General features: G+C 37.3%; 1 protein-coding gene across 3 annotated transcripts in view; it reads right to left on the bottom strand.

The window, feature by feature from the left end:
- The window catches only part of LOC127859064 (galactocerebrosidase-like), a 67,689-nt gene extending 55,451 nt beyond the window's left edge, over positions 1 to 12,238 (bottom strand). The window contains exon 1 of one of the 3 annotated variants that reach the window (XM_052396469.1): positions 11,865 to 12,225. In XM_052396469.1, coding sequence (XP_052252429.1) covers positions 11,865 to 12,005 — 141 coding nt within the window. In that variant the 5' untranslated portion in view covers positions 12,006 to 12,225. Of the gene's footprint in view, positions 1 to 11,864 lie in introns of all 3 variants that reach the window. The other 2 variants (XM_052396470.1, XM_052396471.1) reach the window with 2 other exon arrangements.
- Positions 12,239 to 12,722: the final 484 nt, after the last annotated feature.

Here is a 12,722-nt window from a genome sequence, read left to right on the forward strand (position 1 = left end):
GTGATCAGAACTAAATGTGTTTTTTTTAATAATTCAGGGATAACAAAAATCAGACTAAGAAACCATATGCAATAATTCATAGTCTGTTGTCTTCACAGAGAGAAACTTCAATAAAAAATATGCTGTCATTTTATAATACCTTCGTGTTTGCCTCACGGTTGCCTATTGATTTGTTTTAAAATAGGAAGTTTATAATGAGGTATATAACACAAAGAAATTTCATATTTGAATCATTTTTATGCTCCTCTAAAAAATTCTTGTCTGAGCTTTTTCTCAGTAACTTATTACGGGAATTCAATGAAACTTTATGGGAAGCTTCACTACCAAGAGGAGATGTGCATGTTATTAGCCAGTTATGGTCGGATGATTTTTCACAGAGTTATGGCCCATTGAAATTTTCCATTTACTGTACATATTGTGCATTCTTGTTCGGGCTATTTCTCAGCAACTAATGTCTGCAATTGAATGAAACTTTATGGGAAGCTTCACTACCAACAGGACATGTGCATATTATCAGCAAGTTATGGTCGGATGATTTTTCACAGAGTTATGGCCCTTTGAAATTTTCAATATACTGTACATATAGTGCAATTCTTGTCTGGGCTATTTATCCCCAACTAATGACTTGAATTCAATGAAGTTTTATGGGAAGCTTAACTGCCTTGAAGAGATGCGCGTGTTATTTGTGGGTTCTGGTTAGATGATTTATTTAGAGACTTATGGCCCTTTGAAATTGTTAAGTTGCTAAACCATCCATCCTATTATTTTGTCCAAAGTTATGCCACTCAAGATGTTTCCTTTTATCTGAATATATAGTGCAATATTGTGACCAAAAAAACTTTTGGGAGCTTCACCCATCTCTGACGGCTTGTTTTAATTAAATATTAATTGTAAATCCCATATCACCTTTTATCATACTTTTTTGTAATTGACAACTTGGTTTTCTGACAATTGTTTTCCTTGTTTTGTTTCAAATAGGCATGATATGGTTACTATTAAATCAACTTCATATGTTCTTCCCTTGTGATAAGTATTTTTAGCTCATCTATTTTTTGAAAAAAAATTATGAGCTATTGTCATCACCTTTGCGTCGGCGTTGGCGTCCGGTTAAGTTTTGCGTTTAGGTCCACTTTTCTCAGAAAGTATCAATGCTATTGCATTCAAACTTGGTACACTTACTTACCACCATGAGAGGACTGGGCAGGCAAAGTTAGATAACTCTGGCGTGCAATTTGACAGAATTATGTGCCCTTTTTATACTTAGAAAATTGAAAATTTTGGTTAAGTTTTGCGTTTAGGTCCACTTTTCTCAGAAAGTATCAATGCTATTGCATTCAAACTTGGAACACTTACTTACTATCATGAGGGGACTGGGCAGGCAAAGTTAGATAACTCTGGCGTGCATTTTGACAGAATTATGTGCCCTTTTTATACTTAGAAAATTGAAAATTTTGGTTAAGTTTTGTGTTTAGGTCCATTTTATTCCGTAATTATCAAAGCTATTGCTTTCATACTTGCAACACTTACTAACTATCATAAGGGGACTGTGCAGGCAAAGTTATGTAACTCTAACTGGCATTTGGGCAGAATTATGGGCCCTTTATACTTAGAAAATTGAAAATTTGGTTAAGTTTTGTGTTTTGGTCCACTTAACCCCTAAAGTATCATAGATATTGCTTTCATACTTGGAACACTTGCAAACTATCATAAGGGTACAGTAAAAGGACAAGTTGCATAACTCTGGTTGTCATTTTTATGGAATTATGGCCCTTTTTTGACTTAGTAACTTTGAATATATGGTTAAATTTTGTGTTTCGATCCACTTTACTTCTTAACTATCAAGGCTATTGCTTTCAAACTTCAAATACTTTCATGCTATCATGAGGTGACTGTACCTGGCAAGTTGAATTTTACCTTGAATCCTACCCCCTACCCGAATTGACCACCACACCCTCACACTATACCACCCCACCTCCACCCAAAATTTCATTTTATTTTAATGGTTAAACCCCCTCCCCCTCCCCCCCCCCGATTTTATTTTTTTTCGCATTTTTTTCCCCTTTTTTTGAAAATAATGTCATAAATGTCCACATTCCCATGCTATACACCCCTCTTCACTCCACCCCTCCCTCCTTTGTGATTGAAAATGAGAGTCCCTTCACCTTTAAAAAGAAAATAGATGAGCGGTCTGCACCCGCAAGGCGGTGCTCTTGTTTATATCTATTTCTTAATATTTTTCAGTAGTAATAATGTCTAAGAATGTATCTGGGTAGAATGAATATCTGTTCTTTTAAAGGTTGTAACTGATGCTCTATTTCTTTTGGACATGACATGTTACTGTCTCGTTTGTACAGAGATTCAATTAAATACTACATTTTATTATGTGTGATTCTATTTTTGTGTTCCAAATAGGCAGTCTGACATATTAGGTATATTGAAAACTCTTACATATAACATTTGTAAGTATCTGTTATTAATGACAGTTAAATGAATCAATGGTTGTATAGTTGTGTATATTACAAAGTATAATTATTGTTATATTTCGAAATTAGAATTATGTTTATATTTTAATTTTCATACACTTTCAACTATAATTTGTAATAGTGCCGTTGCTACTTAAATTTTATGTGGTTTGGATGCACACTGTTATATTCTATGCTCCTTCAAAATACAATTAAGGTTTCACCTTAACGGTTATAACGCGAGTGAAAAGCAATATACACTGTTATCATGTGATTTAAAACAAGTTTTGTTCAATTATCTGTAAAGTTCATTCATAACTATTTTATAACATGTCTGCTTAATCCACTTACTATATTCAAGGATTTTGCATTATTGTTTTTGTTTAACACTAGAAACTGTAAAGTAAGGTATATATCTTGTTGTAACTTTAATTGCATTTATTATGTACTGCATATTAATTGTTGGGATAGTTCCGCATATGTAACGTGTTTTTATTCACGTGTTTTTATGTCCCCCACTATAGTAGTGGGGGACATATTGTATTTGCCCTGTCTGTTGGTCTGTTGGTCTGTCTGTCTGTTTGCGCCAACTTTATTATTTTGCAATAACTTTAACTATATTGAAGATAGCAACTTCATATTTGGCATGCATGTGTATCTCATGAAGCTGCACATTTTGAGTGGTGAAAGGTCAAGGTCATCCTTCAAGGTCAGAGGACAAATATATGTGGCCCAAATCGCTTATTTTATAAATACTTTTGCAATATTGAAGATAGCAACTTGATATTTGGCATGCATGTGCATCTCATGGAGCTGCACATTTTGAGTGGTGAAAGGTCGAGGTCAAGGTCATCCTTGAAGGTCAGAGGTCAAATATATGTGGCCCAAATCGCTTATTTTATGAATACTTTTGCAATATTGAAGATAGCAACTTGATATTTGGCATGCATGTGTATCTCATGGAGCTGCACATTTTGAGTGGTGAAAGGTCAAGGTCATCCTTCACAAGGTCAAGGTCATCCTACAAGGTCAAACATCATATAGGGGGACATTGTGTTTCACAAACGCATCTTGTTTAATCTGTCTTTGTGTTTTAACGGTCGCCTTTAATGGACTGTCAAAACTGTGTTTGAATGTATTTAATCAATTGCCATTATTATCTTTTTAATGAAGGTTATATTATAGTATCGTGTCTGTTCCTAGATGTATTCTACGACAATATGGCTGCATTTTTAGAACTGTTATGCACTGATATACAACTATTATGTCACATTAAATACTGTACTTGTAACATCTATATTTTCATAGAGCATATTACATGACCTTTTGACCATCTACATTTTTTATTGCGTAGGTGGTCTGTTTATGGTTTATGAAATGCTTGTTTTTAATATCAAACGCAACCAGTTAAAACATTTTGTTTCTCGTGTTTGTTTAACTACAGACACCTTTTCATAATGTCATAATATCAGTTTCATTAAATAATATATTGTACTATGTGCAGAGCCTTTGAGCTGCCTATATTTTTGTTTCGCAAAGGTAGCAAGCAAGGGCTAATTCTTATGAAATTGATACAAGCATGAAAAATGCATAATTGATATTTAGTTAAATACTGTTTGCTATCACGTGAAACGAAATTTGTTACGCGGGGTAAGTAAAACGTGTTATTATTGTGACAATTGTCATGTGAAGACCCAATATATGTACAATATGCTTATTTGATATTTTGTTGTCATAATTAAGCTCCATTACAAATGATGTAATACGACCTATTCAATTACATATATACTATCAATGGTTATTAATATAATTATACCTATATTTATGCCCCTCTTCGAAGAAGAGGGGGTATATTGCTTTGCTCATGTCGGTCGGTCTGTTGGTCGGTCGGTCCGTACACCAGGTGGTTTCCGGATGATAACTCAATAACGCTTGGGCCTAGGATCATGAAACTTCATAGGAACATTGATCTTTACTCGCAGATGACCCCTATTGATTTTTAGGTCACTAGGTCAAAGGTCAAGGTCACAGTGACAAAAATCATATACACACAATGGCTGCCACTACAACGGACAGTCCATATGGGGGGCATGCATGTTTTACAAACAGCCCTTGTTTTTATATTGCATTAAATTGAGTTTATTAGCCTCATACACTCTGGCGCACTTAGGATATATTTAATTACATGTATACTTTCGATAATTATTTATGTTCTAGTGTAATGTATAATAACTCATAATGTATAATAATTCATGTATGCACCGTTGTAACCAAACGATTTTATTTCTTTGCATAACTTTATTTTGTATAAACATAAACTGTGTATTGTGGAAACACTGTATCATGTATGCTTGATTTGTCCACTTGGGCTTTTGGCTTTCTGGATGGATTGTTTAATAAACTATGTTCTAAAAAATGCAAAGGTTTCGTGTCCGCTCAATTATTTTGCTATGTATGGTCGGATTAAAATATTACTTGGCATGAGTATTAACCACAAGAGTATATGTGAAATACTCAACAGCCAGATGTCAAGGTCAAACGGTGCTATATAACTTTGACAATAATCAATGTAAATACCAGTGTTTGGTGTCCAATAAATCATTTTGCCGTGCATGGTCCATTTTAATGACAATTGGCATAAGAAAAAAACACAATACATGTTGTTTGATATGTCACGTGAAAGACTCGAGATGCTGATGTCAAGGTCAAGGTAAAAAGGTGCTTTGGAACTTTGACAAAAAAAAAAACAATGTAACAATGTGATCATCACAGTGTTTTGTTTCCACTAAATAACTTTGCTAATGTTTGGATTTTTATAATACTTGTCATAACTAATAGCCACAAGTATGATGTGAAGCGCAAAAGGCTCAAGGTGCTGATGTGAAGCTCAAACGGTGCTATTGAACTTTCACAAAAAACAATAAAAAATTCTAAGTTTTTCAGTCGTTCGTGAACGCTAAATAACTTCACTATACACAATATAAATGGTTGTCGCGTAAAAGACTCGTAATGCTGATGTCTTCTTTTATTTCATAATCTTTGTAATTGTTATCAAGACATTTCTTTTTCATTTATACCAATACTGTTGTCATGTTATTGGGCGTGCTTTTAAAACTGAGCCACGTATTGCGAAAACGGGTCTTATGTCTGAGGTGATCCGACAAGCCTGCCATTCGACTTTTGAAATTTAAAATTTCACAACTTTTGAAACTATAATTAATTATGATGTTATTGTGTTATATATCATGGACACAGCTCTTACATTGTATTGCATTATGTCATTATGCTATGTATTATGGGCCAGAGGCCTTGATTTACTCCATTAACTGTTCTGTTCTGTTCTGTCAAGTCCTGAAGATCAAGGTCCAATGGTGTTTTTGCACTGTGACAAACATAACTAATAAGTCCGAAACAACACCGGGGTTCATGTCGCAAAAAAACACCATACATGGTCGGGATTTTAATAATACTTGGCGAGAGTAATACCCACACGTGAATAATATGTCTCGTGAAAGACGCATGATGATACAGATAAACGTTGCTTTTGAACTTTGACAAAAATCGATGTAAAATTAAATGTCATCATCAAAATGGTTTTTGTTCACCATATAGCGTCGCTATACATGGTCGTATTTTAATGCTCCTTGATATAAATAACAACCAAAGTAGTATTGTGTGTCGCATGTGATAATCGAGGTGCTGATATCAAGATAAAAAAAGTATTTTTATAACGTTGACAATTCAATGAAAAAAAGTTATTACAATGTTTTTGGTTCACGCAGTGATATCGTCATTCTTAACTTGATTTTCAAATTACTTATGTTGCGGTGCCAGGCATCCGTGTATCGTTTTTTTTTCATCTTAATGTAATTAATTGTGATATGTTGTATTTTCTGATCGCACTCATTCACGAATCATCATACTCGCCCTGGGAGAGGCAACGTCGCACATTGCGTATAATTTTTACACTTACACACCTCTAGATTCAAACAAGCGTATTGCAATTATCAGCTTATTTTACAGAACAGTCCATGGGAAAAGCACAAAAACGTAAAAACAGTAGTAACAACTCTAGTAGTAGCAATGGACCAAATCAAAGCGCCGAAGGCACTGAAATAGTTCGCTGTTGTCGTCCTTGATTAGCTTGTGCGCTTTCCACAGGCTCATCAGTGTGCACAGGCTAATCTTGTTTTACATGCATTAAGCACCGTTTTCCCTGAAAGCAGCCGATATGTACAGATTTCAATGATAACCACAAGACTGGCCAATTACATCTTACAAGCTGGTAAATACAGTCACTGCAGTTTAGTAGAACAGACGCTCCTTAGCATATGTCGTCTGCAGTGCAGATAGGCAGCGGTAATCGTTCCTAGCATAGTGAGTTGCGCTTCTTAGCGTTAGCGTAGCTTAGGCTTCCAAGCACATACTGATTGCAAAACATGGTCTGTAAATTCATTCAGCCGCTAACGCGACCAACTAAAAATGAACAGAAGATAGCTGCCAAAAACAAGGGTATTGCCAAAAACAAGGGTATTTCTGGTGGGTCGAATGAGTCAACAAAGAGTGTAGTGAGTGAAATAGGCAGTGTTAATTGCAAAGTGAGTGACGCTATCCATGGTGCTCATTCCGTGTTATTCAGTGACCCTGTCATGGATAACTCGGTGTTCGCACCAAGTGCAGGAGAGGCCGGAAATGGAACAGAGAGACGCATCATATCACAGGTCAGCCACCCACCAACTCTGTAATAAGAGTTTCATAGTATCCATAACACCAAAAAGATGTTGCCCATTTTCTGTTAATGCCCCGCAGCGTATTGTTGCACTCATTCACATGCCTCAGACTGCACGATGGTTTATACTCGCTCGTGGACAGACACCGTTGCGCGTTTGAGGATAAATAGAACTCAAAATAGATATAGCACTTTCTGTACTATGGAAACAATCAAGTCCAATCCGGTAGAGCACAAGTGGTGTGAATGGTCCGAAATGAAATATTTTACGGAATCACACGCCTAGCATATGTCCGATACACCCTGGCCAGGAAATCCCAACTAGATTATGCACATTCTGTGCCATTCACCCGTGCAATTGAAAATAGTACTCCAAATAGATATAACACGTGCGTTGTTTTTGCACCGAGGCGTGTTATGTGAGTTATTTACAAGCCTTTAAATTAACAGTGGTAAATACTGGCAGAGAGCAAGACATCGTTGGACATCGAAGCAAAATGTGTGCATATGCATTGCCTTTGCACCATGGTCATGTAATTCCAACTAGATATTGCACATTGCGCGCTACATATACCGCAACATATAACACCAAAAAAGATGTTGCCCATATTCTGTTAATGCCCCGCAGCGTATTGTTGCACTTATTCACATGCCTCAGACTGCACGATTGTTTGTACCCGCTCGTGGACAGACACCGTTGCGCGTTTGAGGATAAATAGAACTCAAAATAGATATAGCACTTTCTGTACTATGGAAACAATCAAGTCCAATCCGGTAGAGCACAAGTGGTGTGAATGGTCCGAAATGAAATATTTTACGGAATCACACGCCTAGCATATGTCCGATACACCCTGGCCAGGAAATCCCAACTAGATTATGCACATTCTGTGCCATTCACCCGTGCAATTGAAAATAGTACTCCAAATAGATATAACACGTGCGTTGTTTTTGCACCGAGGCGTGTTATGTGAGTTATTTACAAGCCTTTAAATTAACAGTGGTAAATACTGGCAGAGAGCAAGACATCGTTGGACATCGAAGCAAAATGTGTACATATGCATTGCCTTTGCACCATGGTCATGTAATTCCAACTAGATATTGCACATTGCGCGCTATATATACCGCAACATATAACACCAAAAAAGATGTTGCCCATATTCTGTTAATGCCCCGCAGCGTATTGTTGCACTTATTCACATGCCTCAGACTGCACGATTGTTTGTACCCGCTCGTGGACAGACACCGTTGCGCGTTTGAGGATAAATAGAACTCAAAATAGATATAGCACTTTCTGTACTATGGAAACAATCAAGTCCAATCCGGTAGAGCACAGGTGATGTGAATGGTCCGAAATGAAATATTTTACGGAATCACACGCCTAGCATATGTCCGAACACCCTGGCCAGGAAATCCTAACTAGATTATGCACATTCTGTGCCATTCACCCGTGCAATTGAAAATAGTACTCCAAATAGATATTACACGTGCGTTGTTTTTTCACCGAGGCGTGTTGTGTGAGTTATTTACAAGCCTTTAAATTAACAGTGGTAAATACTGGCAGAGAGCAAGACATCGTTGGACATCGAAGCAAAATGTGTACATATGCATTGCCTTTGCACCATGGTCATGTAATTCCAACTAGATATTGCACATTGCGCGCTATATATACCGCAGCATATAACACCAATAAAGAGCCCATATTCTGTTAATGCCCCGCAGCGTATTGTTGCACTTATTCACATGCCTCAGACTGCACGATGGTTTATACCCGCTCGTGGACAGACACCGTTGCGCGTTTGAGGATAAATAGAACTCAAAATAGATATAGCACTTTCTGTACTATGGAAACAATCAAGTCCAATCCGGTAGAGCACAGGTGATGTGAATGGTCCGAAATGAAATATTTTACGGAATCACACGCCTAGCATATGTCCGAACACCCTGGTCAGGAAATCCCAACTAGATTATGCACATTCTGTGCCATTCACCCGCGCAATTGAAAATAGTACTCCAAATATATATTACACGTGCGTTGTTTTTGCGCCAAGGCGTGTTGTGTGAGTTATTTACAAGCCTTTAACTTTACAGTGGTAAATACTGGCAGAGAGCAAGACATCGTTGGACATCGAAGCAAAATATGTACATATGCATTGCCTTTGCACCATGGTTATGAAATTCCAACTAGATATTGCACATTGCGCGCTATATATATCGCAACATGTAACACCAAAAAGATGTTGCCCATATTCTGTTAATGCCCCGCAGCGTATTGTTGCACTCATTCACATGCCTCAGACTGCATGATGGTTTATACCCGCTCGTGGACAGACACCGTTGCGCGTTTGAGGATAAATAGAACTCAAAATAGATATAGCACTTTCTGTACTATGGAAAAAATCAAGTCCAATCCGATAGATCACAGGTGGTGTGAATGGTCCGAAATGAAATATTTTACGGAATCACACGCCTAGCATATGTCCGATACACCCTGGTCAGGAAATCCCAACTAGATTATGCACATTCTGTGCCTTTCACCCGTGCAATTGAAAATAGTACTCCAAATAGATATAACACGTGCGTTGTTTTTGCACCGAGGCGTGTTGTGTGAGTTATTTACAAGCCTTTAAATTAACAGTGGTAAATACTGGCAGAGAGCAAGACATCGTTGGACATCGAAGCAAAATGTGTACATATGCATTGCCTTTGCACCATGGTTATGTAATTCCAACTAGATATTGCACATTGCGCGCTATATATACCGCAACATATAACACCAAAAAAGATGTTGCCCATATTCTGTTAATGCCCCGCAGCGTATTGTTGCACTCATTCACATGCCTCAGACTGCACGATGGTTTATACCCGCTCGTGGACAGACACCGTTGCGCGTTTGAGGATAAATAGAACTCAAAATAGATATAGCACTTTCTGTTCTATGGAAACGATCAAGTCCAATCCGATAGAGCACAGGTGATGTTAATAGTCCGAAATGAAATATTTTACGGAATCACACGCCTAGCATATGTCCGATACACCCTGGCCAGGAAATCCCAACTAGATTATGCACATTCTGTGCCATTCACCCGTGCAATTTAAAATAGTACTCCAAATAGATATAACACGTGCGTTGTTTTAGCGCCAAGGCGTGTTGTGTGAGTTATTTACAAGCCTTTAACTTTACAGTGGTAAATACTGGCAGAGAGCAAGACATCGTTGGACATCGAAGCAAAATATGTACATATGCATTGCCTTTGCACCATGGTTATGTAATTCCAACTAGATATTGCACATTGCGCGCTATATATATCGCAACATATAACACCAAAAAGATGTTGCCCATATTCTGTTAATGCCCCGCAGCGTATTGTTGCACTCATTCACATGCCTCAGACTGCACGATTGTTTGTACCCGCTCGTGGACAGACACCGTTGCGCGTTTGAGGATAAATAGAACTCAAAATAGATATAGCACTTTCTGTACTATGGAAAAAATCAAGTCCAGTCCGATAGAGCACAGGTGGTGTGAATGGTCCGAAATGAAATATTTTACGGAATCACACGCCTAGCATATGTCCGATACACCCTGGTCAGGAAATCCCAACTAGATTATGCACATTCTGTGCCTTTCACCCGTGCAATTGAAAATAGTACTCCAAATAGATATTACACGTGCGTTGTTTTTGCGCCGAGGCGTGTTGTGTGAGTTATTTACAAGCCTTTAACTTTACAGTGGTAAATACTGGCAGAGGGTTAGACATCGTTGCACATCGTTGGTCATGTAACTCCAACTAGATATTGCACATTGCGCTATCGGAAAATATAACACCACAAGATGTTGCACATATTCTGCTAATGCCCCGTTGTGTATTGTTGCACTCAATCACATGCCTCAGACTTGACAATGGATTATACCCGCTCGGGGACAGACAACGTTGTGCGTTTTAGTATAATTTATACACATATATTGCCATAAACGCTGTTCAATTATTTCCAAAAAGTTCACGATTCATGGTTTCGGCACATATAACTCCAAATAGACATGGCGCATGTGTTGTTTTTGCTCTGAAGCGCATTGTATAGCTCCTTCACATACCTTTAACTTGACAAAGGTTGACTCTCGCTCAAAGAAATACAATGTTGCATATCTCAGTAGAATTTATTCACAATAATATTGCGCGCTATCGAATAATATAGCACCACATATTTGTTACATGCTCCGTAGTGTATCGTTGCACTCTTCCACACGCCTTATACTTGACAACGTATGATACTCGCTCGGAAAAAAAACGTTTAACGTCTGAGTATAATTTATACACATTTATTATATATTTTTACAAATTCGCTAACGGAAATCATATCCTTCTGCTAACGTTAACCGGTAATTAAGCGTCCATAGACCGTTTGTACCTGTGGCCTTCTCGACTCGTGTTTGAAGCAAACGCAAAATAGTTCCCGTAATAGATTAAAAACTTGAGATTTAAATTTTTAAACGCATACATATGGTAACTAATTTTATCATAATATCTGATTTTTAATAAGAATCCTTCATCCGTATACAATATCTTTGTAAACAATATTTATTGTATCAATCCTCATTTGATTGACGTGTAATATCTATTGGTACCGTTATTTGTGTCATATCTATATTGAATACAATGACACCCGTAGCTTACCCCACCTCCGCTCAGCCCACCGATGCCATTGAACCTTCCAGCTTCATTTCGTGTTGGAACAACTTTATAAACAGTGGAGGCATTTAAAACATTAACAAATCCTACGATGCAGAGAAATAGATTTGCTATAACTGATGACATTTTAATAAGCAAACACCAACTTGGCAAAAGTTTGCAGACTAGATCTATGAAGTTGTTCGTTGTTATTGTTTTTGTTTAAGGACAAGATGGTCGCACGTAAAAACGGTGTGTGATAATTTCAAATAATGTTTATGGACTCTCCTTATAGTTAGAGACATAGATTACACCATTCTCCTTGCAGAGTTGTCGTTCGTTCCTCACCATACATGAATGCAACGAACCGCAGTGTAAGAGAGTATGATTACACTAGTATGTCTATCCGTTGTATCGGTCCTCTTAATCAAAGACCTATATATAGTGTATTATAGGTCTTTGTCTTAATGAATACATACGAATTTTGGAAGTGAACAAATAAAAAACACGTATGTGTTATATATAAATCTGTCGTTAAATGTGTATTCTTGGACAAAACAACAATACTGCATTTTAATCGACATTGTTTTGACAAAATACTGGGTAGACTTAGCTCAATGTAGAACACTCTGTTCAACCCCCGCGCAGTGATTTGACGGGAACCAGCATAGCTGGATCAAAACCCTGCCATTATAAGCAACCACGTGATGATAGTCGAGCCACGTGATACGATAAAAAATAATGGCGCCTTACAATATAAAGTGTTTCTTTATTTCTGTTCCTTAAGCCTTAGCAATTGTCTGTAACTTAGTTAGTTATAAGTGTAAACCAATAACTGATAACTAGGAAAGTGGAGAGAATAAA

The sequence above is a fragment of the Dreissena polymorpha genome, chromosome 14 (assembly GCF_020536995.1).
Source record: "Dreissena polymorpha isolate Duluth1 chromosome 14, UMN_Dpol_1.0, whole genome shotgun sequence".
In the NCBI taxonomy this organism is placed as follows: Eukaryota; Metazoa; Mollusca; class Bivalvia; order Myida; family Dreissenidae; genus Dreissena; species Dreissena polymorpha.